Below are 15462 nucleotides of genomic sequence, written 5' to 3'. Positions count from 1 at the left end.
CAGAAACTTGGATTGTAAAGTAACCGTTGATCAGAGATATCAGATCTGTGCAAGAATATTTTCAGTTTAGCCGTACTCACAAAACACTTGTTTGCGGCGACTGCCTCTTTTGCTTTGAAATATACAATGGTTAAACTTTTGCTCCGCTAATACAAATTGACTGCTTATTCAATAGGCATTCTCAATTTTTTAAACGACCGTCGTATGATTCACACCCTAATTTTGGACAGATGTCGTCCTCTTGATAATCATACATTGTACGATTGTTGAGTTTGAAACCACATATTGGATTCAACCATTTTGATGTGCTCAATAAAACTACAAACCCATTTTTGTTTCTAAAAACTCGAATACGCTCGCGTTCTAATTCAGACTACAATTTCGGTAGTGCAGCAGTTGTTTCCATGTTGATCATCCAATATTGTAGCTTTGGTTAAAATAAAAGAATTCGATTAAACAAGTGAGAACGCTGCTTTAAACATTGATTCAGTTGCTTTACTCTCATTGACATAAAGATCAGTAAGCTTTGTCAATGAGAGTAGAGGCCACTAGGTTGTCTAGCAATTTTGGTAGAAATTGTCATTTCAAAGACTTGCTGCATATTATGTATTTAGAAGCCCTTGTTTAATTTTCTATTTTGCGTGAATACAGCTGTAATTACCGACCGTACTAAACCTGGCTGAATGGTTTTGCAAAGTTTGAAATGGGCTTATAATCAAGATTGCGGCAACATTTGCTTGAAATGGCCGGCTTTGATAAGCATATATCCAAATGAAAGCATTGTTGTTTATCAAAAAATGGTCATGTAGTGGATACTCAGCCTATGCATTTGTTATATCAGCGCTAAACTTAATGAGGCATCATTACAGCCCTTTTGGCCATGTTGCTTGGATAGGGCGATATGGGTGGCTTATTAGAGGGATGAATTCAAAATTAAGTGATTTTAGGAATTTCTTTCCGTTCTCATCCCCATTGTCTCCAGCTATAATGATTAGGGAGGATTCGAATAAATTTTAATCATACAGCTTTATTAACCAACATCCCTATCAATCTCTCCATATTAATTTTTAAGGCATACCGTCCTTAATGCTATGGCGCTAGACAAATTGATTTACTCATCTCCCTTAACGGCCATCTATCGACCGTTATAAAATGAGGGAATTCATCCTTCATCTTTACTATCATTATCATACCAATACATCTTAAAGTAATGAAATTTACCGCTCTTGTTCTTGCTACTCTCACAGCTTCCGCTGTCGCGTACCCCCAATGCCAGGGAACTGACTGTGCTCTTACCCAGCAAGCTGCTGCCCAAACTGCTGCTCAGACTGCTACCGCTCAATCTGCTCCTGAACAGACAGTTTCTGATGAAGATCTCGTATCTGAGCAAGCCCCAATTATCATTGAGGTTCCATCTCCTGTTGAGCAAGTTGCTGCTGCTTCCGAGACCCCAGCCCAGACTGAGCAAGCCCCAACTATCATTGAGGTTCCATCTCCAGTCGAGCAAGTCGCTGTTGCTTCCGAGACTCCAGCCCAGACTGAGCAAGTTGCTGCTCAGACCGAGCAAGCCGTTGCCCAAACTGCTGCTCAATCTGCTGCCGAACAGACAATTTCTGATGCCGATCTCGAATCTGTCCAAGCCCCAGCCAAGACCGAAGCTTTGGCTCAGACCGAGCAAACCCCAACTGCTCCCGAGACCCCAGCTCAGACCGAGGCTGCTCCAGTTGAGACTGCCTCTGCTTGCACCGGATCTTCTTGCCCATCCAAGGCTGCCGAGCAAGCCCCTGCTGAGGCTGCTCCAGTTGAGGCTGCCCCTGCTTGCACCGGATCTTCTTGCCCATCCAAGGCTGCCGAGCAAGCCCCTGCTGAGGCTGCCCCAGCTGAGGCTGCCCCTGCTTGCGCCGGATCTTCTTGCCCATCCAAGGCTGCCGAGGAAACTCCAGCTGAAGAGGATCAGGAGTACAAGGATCCCGAGGCACCAGCTAAACAGACCGAGGAAGGTGATGAAGAAGAAGATGAGGAAGAAGAGGAGGAAGGTGATGAAGATCCCGATGCACCAGCTGAAGGTGATGATCTTGAGGAAGATCAGGAGTACAAGGATCCCGCACCACCTGCAAAGAAGAGCACTTGCTCGTCTACCGGAAAGTCGTGCACGTCCACCACTGTTGAGGCTCCTGCACCACCTGCTTCTGAGGATCAGAAGTACAAGGATCCCGCACCACCTGCAAAGAAGCATACTCCTCAACCACCTGCACCACAGCAGCAGACTCCATCTGAGCCAACATATCAGGATCCCGCACCACCTGCACCAAAGCAGCAGGCTCCTCAACCACCTGCACCACAACAGCAGACTCAACCACCTGCACCAAAGCAGCAGGCTCCTCAACCACCTGCACCACAACAGCAGACTTCTCAACCACCTGCACCCAAGAAGTCTTGCACACAAAAGCAGCAGACTCCACCTGCACCTAAGAAGGAGACTCCACCTGCACCCAAGAAACCCTCCCCCAGTAAGCCCCAGTATTCAGAGGAAGATGAGGTTATCGCATCCGGTGCTTCTGCTACCATGCTTTCCGGTGCTGCCATTGTTGTTGCCATTGCTGCTCTTCTTTAAATCTCTTAACAAGCAATTACATTTCATCATTGTTTTTCAAACCTCTTAATAAACATTTGCTTTGCTATACTTTTTAATAGTTTTGAATTGGTGGCAATGTAAAAGTGACTGATATTTTACTGCTGTTTTTAGTATTTTTTAATATTTTTTAAATACATTTGATCATAAATTGTTACCAAAGTAGTGGATTTATTGATTTTGCAATTCTGTCGCCATATCCGTTATTTTGTAATGAGCATAGAACCACACATCATATAGCCACTGAATTAGTGACTCACTGTGCAAGTCATGTTTAAAATAGCTTACAGCTAATGCCAAAAGCGAGTCTTTTAGAATATGCTGTGCATGTCGAGTTTCATCCATTGCATTCATAACCAACTGAATCGAGGTTTGTAGTGCAACTGGATCGTCTTGTAAAGCTGTAACCACACCATATATTTTGCGTCGCTCCGCTTGAAAAGCTTCGCCGATATGTACGAGACACTTTTTAAACTCGTCAAACATTCCGAGTGTTGGTTCGTGCTTGGTTTGAATATCGAATCGGTTAAAAAGTGCCAAAGCCTTGTTGATCCATTTGCAATATCTGTTGGTTAAAAACCAAGCCGAGTTCAAGTAGACTGAAAGTCGATGTTTATAAATAGATGGGTCAGTCTGAGTACTTGGTGTACCAGAACCTTGATGCCATCCATTTAAATCTAGGAATTTGGGTGATTCTGGAATAGAGGCCAACAGCAACCCGAAAGCCTCATACCTGTCCCAATACTCCTTTACCCTATAAGGACCATTCCGATTAATTGTACTGACTGTAAAAGAATCAAACCTGTATTTTATGTCATCAATTACACTTTTTGCTTCACTGGAAACCATTTTGCTTACTGAAGCCATCGCCATGTCGAACAATCCAACAATATTGCGACGTTCAGAGCTATCCGATTCAAAGTGAGGAACTACTTTTCTTAAAATTAGCAAAGCAGATGGATAGCTTGGTGTAAGAGCATCCTTTTGTGATATACCCAAAAAATCCGAATCGTCTTCCAACTCATCATCTGTTTCTAAAACATTCTGAAAATCTGGTTCATCACTGGGCTGATTGCCCACTGCTTGTAAAGTATACTGAGAGCTGGCGGCGGATGTGGTACTAGATAAAGAATCATGCAGGTGTTCTGGAAGTATAGCATAAACTCTGCTAGTCAAAGTAAAAGCAGCAAGGATTGAAACACCTGTGTATCTCATTTGGACGAGTAGAATCGTGAACGGATAGTCAAAATAGTTGGTAACCCGCTTTATAGCTGATGAAACTAAAGCAGAATATTTGCGGGGTCAAGGCAAACAGTACTATTGTACTGAATATATAGGGGCTGACTGATATCAACACAAACATTGCATTGTATGCTAGCCAAAAACAGTAGAGGCGTACAACGATTAGGGTTGTTGAATAGGGTGATCAAATGGCAGCTGGTGTCGAGAGCGAGTTGGTGGGCAACATCATGTAGTGAATCAACTCAGACTAAGCGATTACACTGATCCTGTGTCAACAGTCCTGCTTGTATTTTCTTGGTAACTACACCACTCAACCACTGTTGTCTGAATACGAGATCAGCACCACCAGTTTCACATTTGCTACTATTCAGTTTAACTGACCGTGTCGTGAATCCGAGGTTCATGTTGACCTGACTGTATTCTTGGTTCATTCAATGTATAGTTGTCATGTACTATATTGAACTCGATCTAATCAAAATAAGCACTCGTGCGTACTGTATTGCAGTAATATCAACATTTGATAGCTTCAAATGAATTACTGCTATTATAACAATGGATCACCAAGTTTCTGGGGTTACGAGTCAGCCCTGCACAGTATACAAACATGGCATGAAACATCTGATATATTGACATTCAATACTGCATTCAATGATTTAAGCATCTTTGAGCTTGATGATAATACAACTGATATTATCAGCAAGCTCAGAGTATCTTGGCACACTATCCAATACTCGTACGTGATGATCAGCCAGACCAGTTAAAAATCATTGTAGTAGTCACCATGGTACAAAAACTAGTATCAAATCATTAATCAACACTGTATGACTTGAATCAATACACAACATTGTATGTGATTCTAGTCATGAACTGGCTTGTAGTTTAACCAACATACGAATCATTGCTATTACTATATATATACATTGATTTAGCACATAATTGTGATGTATGTTACTTGAATAGCATATGGCTATTGAATTGACGGAATGCAACAATAAGTTTACAGGCATCAACAAAAACCCATCGGTCATTATATAGTGGAATACACGGTATTGATAATCATTACAGTCTGAAAGTTTAATATCTACAACTATCAGACTATCAGCTTGCGTTTCTAGTTATGCAGACACTAAACTTGATATTTGGGAATTGACGGCTGAGCAAGTGTTAAAGGTATGAAATTTACTAAAGCTGTGGTGTAAATGCTGCTTTGAACATCCATTTAATATTTTTATGCAAAAATAAGCACGGAAAAGAGCTTGTAAACTTTGTCAAAAGTCTCATTCCATGTAAATACAACTGTAATCTGGCCATGGTAATAAATAGGCACTAGATCCTGCAATGCTCCTGTTTTCAAACCAAACCGAGCATTACAAGATCGTAAATCTCTGGAATGCAACTGTTGTTTCCATGCTAATCACAATATTTACTCGATTTTAAAGCGCGAATATATCTGTGTGATTTTAGCATACAGCAGCGTAATTTACCACTTTTAAAGGTACATCGTCCTTAATGCTATGGTGCTATACAGATTAATTAGTTGGTCGCCCTTAACGGCCACTCATCAACTATTATAAAACGAGAGGATTTATCTTCCATATTCATTATTATCATACCAATACATTTTAACATAATGCAATTTACTACTCTTGCTCTTGCCACTCTCGCAGCTTCCGCTGTCGCGTACCCCCAATGCCAGGGAACTGACTGTGCTCTTACCCAGCAAGCTGCTGCCCAAACTGCTGCTCAGACTGCTACCGCTCAATCGGCTCCTGAACAGACAGTTTCTGATGCCGATCTCGAATCTGTCCAAGCCCCAGCTCAGACCGAGCAAGCCGCTGCTCAGACTGCTACTGCTCAACCAGCTGCCGAACAGACAGTTTCTGATGCCGATCTCGAATCTGTTCAAGCCCCAGCTCAGACCGAGCAAGCCGCTGCTGAAGCTTCCCCAGTTGAGGCTGCTCCAGTTGAGGCTGCCCCTGCCTGCACCGGATCTTCTTGCCCATCCAAGGCTGCCGAGCAAGCCCCTGCTGAGGCTGCCCCAGCTGAGGCTGCCCCTGCTTGCGCCGGATCTTCTTGCCCATCCAAGGCTGCCGAGGAAACTCCAGCTGAAGAGGATCAGGAGTACAAGGATCCCGAGGCACCAGCTAAACAGACCGAGGAAGGTGATGAAGAAGAAGATGAGGAAGAAGAGGAGGAAGGTGATGAAGAAGATCCCGATGCACCAGCTGAAGGTGATGATCTTGAGGAAGATCAGGAGTACAAGGATCCCGCACCACCTGCAAAGAAGAGCACTTGCTCGTCTACCGGAAAATCGTGCACGTCCACCACTGCCGAGGAAACCCCAGCTGAAGAGGATCAGGAGTACAAGGATCCCGCACCACCTGCAAAGAAGCATACTCCTCAACCACCTGCACCAAAGAAGCAGACTCCATCTGAGCCAACATACAAGGATCCCGCACCACCTGCACCAAAGCAGCAGACTCCTCAACCACCTGCACCACAACAGCAGACTCCTCAACCACCTGCACCAAAGCAGCAGACCCCACCTGCACCTAAGAAGGAGACCCCACCTGCACCCAAGAAGCAGACTCCACCTGCACCCAAGAAACCCTCCCCCAGTAAGCCCCAGTATTCAGAGGAAGATGAGGTTATCGCATCCGGTGCTTCTGCTACCATGCTTTCCGGTGCTGCCATTGTTGCTGCCATTGCTGCTCTTCTTTAAATCTCTTAACAAGCAATTACATTTCATCATTGTTTTTCAAACCTCTTAATAAACATTTGCTTTGCTATACTTTTTAATAGTTTTGAATTGGTGGCAATGTAAAAGTGACTGATATTTTACTGCTGTTTTTAGTATTTTTTAATATTTTTAAATACATTTGATTAGAAATTGTTACCAAAGTAGTGGATTTATTGATTTTGCAATTCTGTCGCCATATCCGTTATTTTGTAATGAGCATAGAACCACACATCATATAGCCACTGAATTAGTGACTCACTGTGCAAGTCATGTTTAAAATAGCTTACAGCTAATGCCAAAAGTGAGTCTTTTAGAATATGCTGTGCATGTCGAGTTTCATCCATTGCATTCATAACCAACTGAATCGAGGTTTGTAGTGCAACTGGATCGTCTTGTAAAGCTGTAACCACATCATATATTTTGCGTCGCTCCGCTTGAAAAGCTTCGCCGATATGTACGAGACACTTTTTAAACTCGTCAAACATTCCGAGTGTTGGTTCGTGCTTGGTTTGAATATCGAATCGGTTAAAAAGTACCAAAGCCTTGTTGATCCATTTGCAATATCTGTTGGTTAAAAACCAAGCCGAGTTCAAGTAGACTGAAAGTCGATGTTTATAAATAGATGGGTCAGTCTGAGTACTTGGTGTACCAGAACCTTGATGCCATCCATTTAAATCTAGGAATTTGGGTGATTGTATAATTTTATTAAGCATATCAAAATAATCGAATGTAATATATGGTTTAAAACTCGGCAATTGTACAATCTCTGTTTAAAATTATAGTGTGAATCCAGTCGTTTAAAAGAATTAGGAATGTTTAGCAGAACAAAAAGTATTTAAAAATTAACATTTTAGATTTGTAAAAAAGCACTGTGGGACAGAGGAAGTCCGCTGGGCTCATAACCCAGAAGTCGAAGGATCGAAACCTTCCAGTGCTAAACTTTTTTAATTATTCTCACTGAATCTTTTGCCTACATTTGACAACCATATTCAAACAAAATACTGTTCTTTCAATAGACATTTTCAGCTCTTTTGTCTATCTATGCACTGACACTCGTTTAGTGTTTCATCTACATGAATACAACAGTATCAAGCCAAGTTGGGTTTTGCTTTAGGGCTGATGAAGCTACAAAAAAGGAATGCCAATCCCATTCAATTAATTCTAAATAATGGATAGCTCATATTACGTGCAGAATGTAGTGGATGCATTTCATTTTTAACAACGTCTGCATACATTTAAACCAAATACACAATCAATAGCAGATCCAAATCATTTGAAATCATTAAAAATGACTGGGAAAAAACCAATCCATTAATTTATTTAAAAAATGGATGCTACGGGCAAAGATAAACCTCCCGCAAAAGTAAATCAATAATCAACGAGTCCAATCTCAAAAACATTAACTAAAAATGAAGCTATTGCCTTGCCAATTTCATATTGATACACATTCAAGAGGCCATATAAGTCGAGACATCAATAGTTTCAGGGAGCTCGGTGATGTTGACTTCAAATCTGCCTTGGACTTGATTCAACACCTCAGTGTCCTCATCAGACGATACAAACGTAATTGCAAGACCCTTGGTACCAAAACGACCTGCACGACCAACCTATTTCAATGGCAAGTGTCAGCCTATCAAAAGGAATATATTCGGCAATGCCCCTCGCAAAACTCGATCATTACGACTTACTCTGTGCAGATACGCATCGGGTGAATCAGACATATCATAGTTGATGACAATATTGACACGCTCAACATCAATGCCACGGCCAAAAATATCCGTTGCAACCATAATACGCTTTTCAAAATCTTTAAATGACTTGTATCTGGCAATACGCTCTTCTTGTTGAAGTTGAGAGTGAATGCATATTGAAGGGAACCCACACTTGACCAACAGTCTGTCAAGCTCAACAGCACGCTGAACACTCTTGACAAAAATACAAACCTGATTAAACTCGAGAGAGTCCAAAAGATCATTGAGCTTGCGGGTTTTGGCATTTTCAGACAACTTCAAATAGTACTGCTGCAGACCGTGCAAAGTGAGCTTGGTCTGGTCATCCACAAATATCTCGAGCGGCTATTAATAAGGACGACAGGTTTGACAAATGTTAAATCAGAGCGTGCGTACATAAAATGACCAGTAAAACACCTACGTTCTGCATAAATTTTTTGCAAACAGGACGAATTTCCTTGCTGAGAGTAGCACTGTACATCATCACCTGCTTATGGTGTGGTGTTGAGCGAAAGATATCTTGAACATCTTTGCGCATATCTATACACGAATAAATCAAGACACAGAATTAGAACATAGTGGCAGTTGGAAAACCCCAAAAGCAGCAATATTGTGATCATTGTCAGAGATGTGCATCCTTCTCATTATAAAACGAATTCGAAGAGCTGGGTTTAAATAATAGCTGCAAGCTCATCATCCAAGTCACACGAGGCATTTGCAAGTCATTAAACAATACAAAAAACGTCTTACCAAGAGCATCAAGAATTTTGTCACATTCATCAAGAACAAAGTGCTTGACAGTAGCAAGGTTGATCGCCTTGTCACGAATAAGAGCCAACAAGCGACCTGGGGTAGCAACAATGATTTGGGGCTTGTCATTCTTGAGTGTATCAATGTTTTGGCGAATGGATGTACCACCATAGAGCACGGCAGTCTTGACATCAGGAAGATACTTTGAAAAACGAGCGTACTCATTCTTGATCTGGTAAGCAAGCTCGCGAGTGTGGCAAATAACAATGACAGATGGGTCAGAGGGAGCACCGGCAGCAGCACTGGTATCAAGTTGTTGCAAGGTTGCCAGAACAAACACAGCAGTCTTTCCCATACCAGACTTGGCTTGGCAAAGCACATCCATGCCAAGAATGGCCTGTGGAATGCATTCTTGTTGGACTGGATCAAGTTGCAACAAAAAAAATAAAAAACCCAGCGTCGCCAAGACAGATCAAGACATCCAACAAATTTAAAAACAGTGGTAAAAACAGAGACAAGGTGAGCAAAATGTAGCCAAGCCAAAGGTTTCAAATACAGTAGATCGAAGCTCCAGAACAAGCAAGAGTATGGTGGGGATGGATGGTGATGGAAACATTGGCCTTGATCTGATAAAACCTCGAAAATAAAAAAAACCAAAAAACAGGCATATTTCCACGTGACTGTTCAGTTCACTTTCGTCTTCAGCAGGACAGATCAAGCTGAACAAGCCGACCAAAAAGCAACTGCGATAGAGAGCGAGACACCCAAGCTCTTGCAGGCTAGTAGCACAAACGAAACAGGATCTAAAATTCCTAGTCTAGTTTACTTGACCAAATGATCTTCCAACCAGTGGAAAGATCAAAACGCAATGGCACAGGTCCTCCAAAATGAATCACTTGGATGTAGCCGAGCATACAGTCAAAGCATCTCATCATTAAGCGACTTTGCTTAGAAAGGAGGCAGATCAAGGACAGTATGGGTGAAGAATAGGAAAACCTAGAGGGTGTTGGACAAGAGCAAAAACGCAGCTTGATGGGCAGAAACAAGAGTTGAACGAATAATCCAACTAGTAACGATAAGAATATAGAAAGAATGTCTGAAAGTATCCTATATATGAGAAATGAACTCAATACATGAGTAGATCTTTTTCTGTCGCTAGACTCTTGTTATCTCTCCTAGCCAGAATAACCGTCATTTTCGACTTCCGCCAGGGAGTCAGAAATCATGGCAGAGGTTTCTCTTGCAAGTCCACAAGTAGGATAGTGAGGGTTAGAGTAGCACTAGTAATCACCTTCGGAAGGATGCTCAAAACCGCAATCACCAATGGCTCGCAGCAGTTCTGGCTTCAACAAAAAGTCTCGGAAGCCAGTAGCGTGGATGCCCACATATGAACCCTTTTTGGTTTCTTTGTCGTCAGCAGGAGCAGCAAGACCTCCAACGGCAGAAATGTTAGGAACACCAGCATGGCTAGTCAAAACCTCGGTTTGATCTTCGTCTTCATCAGCATAGTCCAAGAGCTCATCAACAGGTTCAGCCATAATGTGAGGTTAGTTGGTCAAAGAATTTGTGGGCAAACAGAAATGATCTGTTTTTGACTGTTTCCATCACATTGAATATATTCTCGTTTGTCCGCAAGATACTCGATTGCTCAACATATACTATCTAATACACTCGCTGTTAGTAATAGCAATGGTTTAGCTAGATACAATATAATTATAAGAAAAAAAAAGCGACAACGGCAGGATTCGAACCTACGCATGCAGAACATAGCGCCTTAGCAGGGCGTCGCCTTAACCACTCGGCCACGTTGTCCTTCTTTTTGAAAAAATTTATATAATTATATATCATTCATATTCATATCTATGTAGTAAAATACATTTGTGTTTTAAAGTTAGAGCCTTTATTATTTGTAATACACAAGGATTAAATATTCATTGAAATTCAAATATTGGATTTGATTGTTCTTGGGTCTGTACAAACTTGTAGATTCGCGCTCTAGTTTAAGAAAACAAGGATTGCAGGTATACAACTGTTGTTTCCATGCCAATCACAAAGATCAGTAAATTTAAGACTTGAAAAACAATATTGTACAGCCAATTTTCATTCATCATTTCATGAGACTGGTTGTTTATTATATGCTTTCACCCGTATTTAGTCATCTATTTTACATGAATACGGCTGTAAAATATATTGCAGCAGCTTGATCTGGAAAGTCATGATTCGTTATTGTAATGATATCATCACGTGATTCATGGTTGACTATTTTCACTTTTTGCACTATCGCAACAGGTAACTTGGCCAACAAACAAGACTGCACATATGACAGATAGGTAGGATTGTGGCTCCATTGAAAGGTCTGCTGAGTAGATCCTATTTCTTCAAACAAACTGCTTTGTAATACTATATGTTTTACTGCCTTGTAAATGCAAAACTCGTAAGCTAAGATTGAGTATGGCAATATCTGTTATAGTAGTGTATCCATCCCACTGGTTCAAGCATTAGGTATAAGAGTGTGGATCTGTCGGCTCATTTTCCCCATTATTATACTTGTACATCTTCTTTCTCCAGTTCAACAGCAACGTACAGTTATCAACTCGAGTGAATTTTCAACTATATATTCCAATCTAGGTGAAGATAGTGAAGGCGAGGATTTTGGATCTAGTAACTATCGACCATATAATCGAGGCAACAAACATATCCTTTTAAACTTTTATTTTTACCTTGTATAGTTGAAACTTTGAATCAGTTGCTTTCTTGACTAGTTTGAATGATTCTATTATTACTCAAGAGACTTTTAGAACAGCCACATTTACTTCCAAGCAAGCCAACCTTGTGGCCCGTTTATCAAATTGACGAAGACCTCGAGGTATGTCACGCATTCTTACAAAAATGGCAGTATGATCCCTGCCAATCGTGGAAGCTAGATGCATTTAACTTACCTGTCACTCGTGCTTGTGCAAATAGTATGTTCAGACGAATGGTCGTAGGATGATTATGCGCAAAGGACAGCGCCGAGTAGGAGCTACTTGCCAACTGTTTGAGGATGATCCTTATAAGGACATTGATATGGACGGTGGGTTCAATGGACATATATGTGCTAATCGACATTCGAATGCTATAGTGCATCATTCATTTTCAGCTGATATGTCTTTTAATCAACATGCGTTTTACAGAGATATGGTGTCTTCCCGAATCTCCCAGCGACTTGCAGAAAATGCCACCAGTAAAACACACATTAAAGAGTCACGATCTACAAATATTGGCACGCAAGGCAATGGCCATGGTTGAAGAAGAAGCGCGGCTGTATCGTACTCTTTGCCAATTCACAGAAATGCTTCAAGGGGATGATCCTGATACTCAAGACATGAATATATTGGAAGGTTTATCAGAAAGTGTGGCGACTGAATTGCAAGATGATGTCGAGGTGAGTCTATATTTAATCGAGTATTGTGGCTATTATTTCTGAACCGAGTTTATACTGTATAGGATTTACTGGGGTGTGTAACTGAAACTATTGGGAGGCTACAAGACAGCCGTAAATTTTTAATCAAGGCCTCAATACAAAAGAGGGAGCTAGCAGACAAACTAAGGCTTTTATGAGCCAAGTTTGAATCAGATATCAAAATAAATTGGTCATTGAAATAAATTTTACCTGAGGGAATCTTACAAACGCGCCTTTTCTAGCCCGCAAGTTGAATGCGGGAGTGCTTCAAGCCCAATCGGTAACATGGTGAAACCTGTAGTGTTGTCGCTACTGGCAAGGACTTGCACTAAAGCTACAGCTGATACCGTTATCAGAGCCTCCTTTGCCTCTCATAAAGTTTTTTCACTGCTCTCACCACTTCCGGTAAGAGGGAATTGTGGTTCAGCTCCTTATAATTGTTCAAGTAGCCATCATGTTGCTAGTTCATAGTCGCCAAATCATTCCATTATAATACAAATTTATTTGACCAAAAAATGGCACTGACATTTTAATATACCAACTGCTTCATGACTATAAAAAGAATGCCGCCAGCCAATCACAGCTGATGAATACATCTCTAGCTTGCTCAATCCAGAAGGCTACATTGAGTACCTCTTCAACACCCGGCAAAACTCTTCCCAATTGGCAGTCTTCTTCCACCACCGCGCTTGATCGTCAGAAACTCATTGATGCCGTTTACAGTCGTCATAAAAATAGTCGTGCCTACTCTTCAGCGCCTGCTGTTGAAGCGGATAGCCTCAGTTCCACCAAAAAACCCCTTAAAAACACCAATCAATTAAACCTCTGGCTTGGGCTTGGTGTGTTGGCACTTGCTGTAGGAACCATGGGAGTTTCTTGGGTCGACAGTTACTTTGAAAAAAAGTACCCCATCTTATCCAAGTCTAGCACCAAGACTTCACAACATGTTGCTGCTGCTCCAGACACTAGCTCTAAATCAACCCTGACTGATCTTACTCCCCAGCCTTCTACTACTGAGCGCGCCATATCTGCATCTGGTCGGCCCATTTATTCTCGTGGCGAGGTGGCCCAGCATAATTCTCTTGAAACTGGAATTTGGGTAACCTATGTCGATGGCGTGTACGACATTTCTAAGTTTGTAACGATTCATCCAGGTGGTGAACGTATTCTTCTTGCTGCAGGACATGCTATTGATCCCTTTTGGGCAGTCTTTTCTGTTCATGCTACACCCGAAACTCGCGAACTTCTTGAAAACTACCGCATTGGTGATCTCATGCCTCGTGCCGAAGATTCTACAGCACAAGATATAGAGTCACATAGCAAAGGCATCGAGCTATTGTTTATCAATGAGCCTGAGCGACATCCCTCTTTGCAAGTAAGATCTGCTCGTCCTTGCAACGCGGAAGCCCATCCAGATTCACTTGCCACTTTTGTTACTCCCAACGAATTGTTTTTTGTTCGTAATCACCTCCCAGTGCCCAATGTTGACCCTGAGCTATTTCGTCTGCAAATTGAAGGTCCCGGTATTCCCGATGACTATTCACTCAGTATTGATGAACTAAAAACCAAATTTACACACGTAAGCGAAACTGTAACACTTCAATGTGCAGGCAATCGACGTAAAGAGATGCACGATGTCCGACCAGTCAAGGGTTTGCAATGGCAAGGAGGTGCCATCAGCAACACAGTCTGGACAGGCGTTCGTCTTCGGGATGTTTTGGCAGATGCAGGCTATCAGCTTCCAGATTTTACATTGCCAAATTACGCTGAAGATATAACACATGTTCAGTTTGACGGAGTTGAAGGATATGGTGCATCCATTCCAATTGAAAAAGCAGTTGATCCACGTGGAGATGTTCTTTTGGCTTTTGAAATGAATGGTGAGCCTATTCCAAGAGATCATGGATTTCCCCTACGAGCAGTTGTTCCTGGTCATGTGGCAGCAAGAAGCGTCAAATGGGTTGGTAAAATCACTTTAAGCGATGAAGAATCCCAATCTCATTGGCAGCAGCATGATTACAAAGGGTTTTCTCCATCTTCTACTTTAGAAACCAGCGATTACTCTAAATCAAACTCGATCCAGGAACTCCCTATTCAATCTGCAATTCTGTATCCTAGAGCTGGAGACGAGATATGTGCAAACGATGATGATGAGGTGATTGTCAAGGGATATGCGCTCAGTGGAGGAGGTAGACATATTTATCGAGTAGATGTTTCAGCTGATGATGGTAAGACGTGGCGAGATGCAGAACTGGTTCAAATGGACAAAAAGCCTTATGGCAGGCAATGGGCGTGGACACAATGGGAAGCAAAGCTTCCAGCAGAATGGGTATCTGAGCGTGCTCAAGAAGGAAAGGTTACATTTGTATGCAAGGCGATTGATTCAAGCTACAACTCTCAGCCAGAAACATTTGAGAGCATTTACAATGCTCGTGGTGTGCTAGTCGGTGCGTGGAGCCGTGTTCAAGCCAATTTCAAATCTAAATGAACTTGATCTATTTTGTGCTTTGAATCTACTAGTAGATTGATTATTTGGTTTTGGGTTTTATATTTCCGATTTACAGTCGTGTTCACGTAAAATGAAAGACTTTGGTATCTATCTTGCAGAGATTGTCTTGGAATAAACACTCATTGTTATTCAATATTTCTTTTATTGAAACTCTGTTGTATCCTAATATCAGATACGTTAGCGATCTAGTTCAACATATCTTAAAAATGCAACAGCTGTTTCCACGCCGGTCGCGCAATGTTTGCTTCAAATGTTCGATTTCAAAACAAAAAGGTTAAAGGTTGAATAGATGCCAAAGGTATCAAATGTGATGTGAACATTTGCTCAGCATTTTTGTACAAGAATAAACACAAATACAGGTCAACTAATGAGTTTATAAAACAATGCTTCTCAGTAAGATTGGCACCAATCAAACAT

At 41.6% G+C, this 15462-nt stretch overlaps 7 protein-coding genes across 7 annotated transcripts; 4 read left to right on the top strand and 3 right to left on the bottom strand.

The window, feature by feature from the left end:
* Window positions 1–1210: 1210 nt before the first annotated feature.
* On the top strand, window positions 1211–2614 carry BATDEDRAFT_22357 (uncharacterized protein; the record flags this gene model as incomplete). Its single annotated transcript, XM_006675483.1, has 1 exon — window positions 1211–2614. One exon carries the CDS (start codon window positions 1211–1213, stop codon window positions 2612–2614), a length of 1404 nt encoding a protein of 467 aa, XP_006675546.1.
* Window positions 2615–2803: 189 nt separating this feature from the next.
* On the bottom strand, window positions 2804–3847 carry BATDEDRAFT_85988 (uncharacterized protein; the record flags this gene model as incomplete). Its single annotated transcript, XM_006676072.1, has 1 exon — window positions 2804–3847. One exon carries the CDS (start codon window positions 3845–3847, stop codon window positions 2804–2806), a length of 1044 nt encoding a protein of 347 aa, XP_006676135.1.
* A 1657-nt stretch (window positions 3848–5504) lies between these two features.
* On the top strand, window positions 5505–6596 carry BATDEDRAFT_22355 (uncharacterized protein; the record flags this gene model as incomplete). Its single annotated transcript, XM_006675482.1, has 1 exon — window positions 5505–6596. The coding sequence occupies one exon, from the start codon at window positions 5505–5507 to the stop codon at window positions 6594–6596; it is 1092 nt and encodes a 363-aa protein (XP_006675545.1).
* A 188-nt stretch (window positions 6597–6784) lies between these two features.
* BATDEDRAFT_22354 (uncharacterized protein) lies at window positions 6785–7634 on the bottom strand (the record flags this gene model as incomplete). Its single annotated transcript, XM_006675481.1, has 2 exons — window positions 6785–7290; window positions 7589–7634. The coding sequence occupies 2 exons, from the start codon at window positions 7632–7634 to the stop codon at window positions 6785–6787; spliced, it is 552 nt and encodes a 183-aa protein (XP_006675544.1).
* Window positions 7635–7894: 260 nt separating this feature from the next.
* On the bottom strand, window positions 7895–10640 carry BATDEDRAFT_15696 (ATP-dependent RNA helicase SUB2). The gene is made up of 5 exons (XM_006675079.1): window positions 10386–10640; window positions 9095–9514; window positions 8766–8884; window positions 8303–8689; window positions 7895–8221 (listed from the first exon to the last, which is right to left on the bottom strand). The coding sequence occupies exons 1-5, from the start codon at window positions 10630–10632 to the stop codon at window positions 8063–8065; spliced, it is 1332 nt and encodes a 443-aa protein (XP_006675142.1). The 5' UTR covers window positions 10633–10640; the 3' UTR covers window positions 7895–8062.
* Window positions 10641–11861: 1221 nt separating this feature from the next.
* On the top strand, window positions 11862–12694 carry BATDEDRAFT_85281 (uncharacterized protein; the record flags this gene model as incomplete). Its single annotated transcript, XM_006676356.1, has 4 exons — window positions 11862–11960; window positions 12059–12167; window positions 12268–12518; window positions 12581–12694. The coding sequence occupies 4 exons, from the start codon at window positions 11862–11864 to the stop codon at window positions 12692–12694; spliced, it is 573 nt and encodes a 190-aa protein (XP_006676419.1).
* A 707-nt stretch (window positions 12695–13401) lies between these two features.
* On the top strand, window positions 13402–15024 carry BATDEDRAFT_8334 (uncharacterized protein; the record flags this gene model as incomplete). Its single annotated transcript, XM_006674928.1, has 1 exon — window positions 13402–15024. The coding sequence occupies one exon, from the start codon at window positions 13402–13404 to the stop codon at window positions 15022–15024; it is 1623 nt and encodes a 540-aa protein (XP_006674991.1).
* Between the last annotated feature and the right edge of the window lie 438 nt (window positions 15025–15462).

The sequence above is a fragment of the Batrachochytrium dendrobatidis genome, assembly GCF_000203795.2.
Source record: "Batrachochytrium dendrobatidis JAM81 unplaced genomic scaffold BATDEscaffold_1, whole genome shotgun sequence".
In the NCBI taxonomy this organism is placed as follows: Eukaryota; Fungi; Chytridiomycota; class Chytridiomycetes; order Rhizophydiales; genus Batrachochytrium; species Batrachochytrium dendrobatidis.
This window is presented reverse-complemented; position numbering and strand designations above follow the sequence as displayed.

What these genes read in the sequence shown, in the direction of transcription:
- BATDEDRAFT_15696 (XM_006675079.1), bottom strand. Translation starts at nt 10,632, where the DNA reads ATGGCTGAACCTGTTGATGAGCTCTTGGACTATGCTGATGAAGACGAA. An exon ending in TTTTGAGCATCCTTCCGAAG is followed by an intron (nt 9,515 to 10,385) that starts GTGATTACTAGT and finishes AACTTGATCCAG; the next exon opens with TCCAACAAGAATGCATTCCA. An exon ending in CAAAATTCTTGATGCTCTTG is followed by an intron (nt 8,885 to 9,094) that starts GTAAGACGTTTT and finishes ATTCGTGTATAG; the next exon opens with ATATGCGCAAAGATGTTCAA.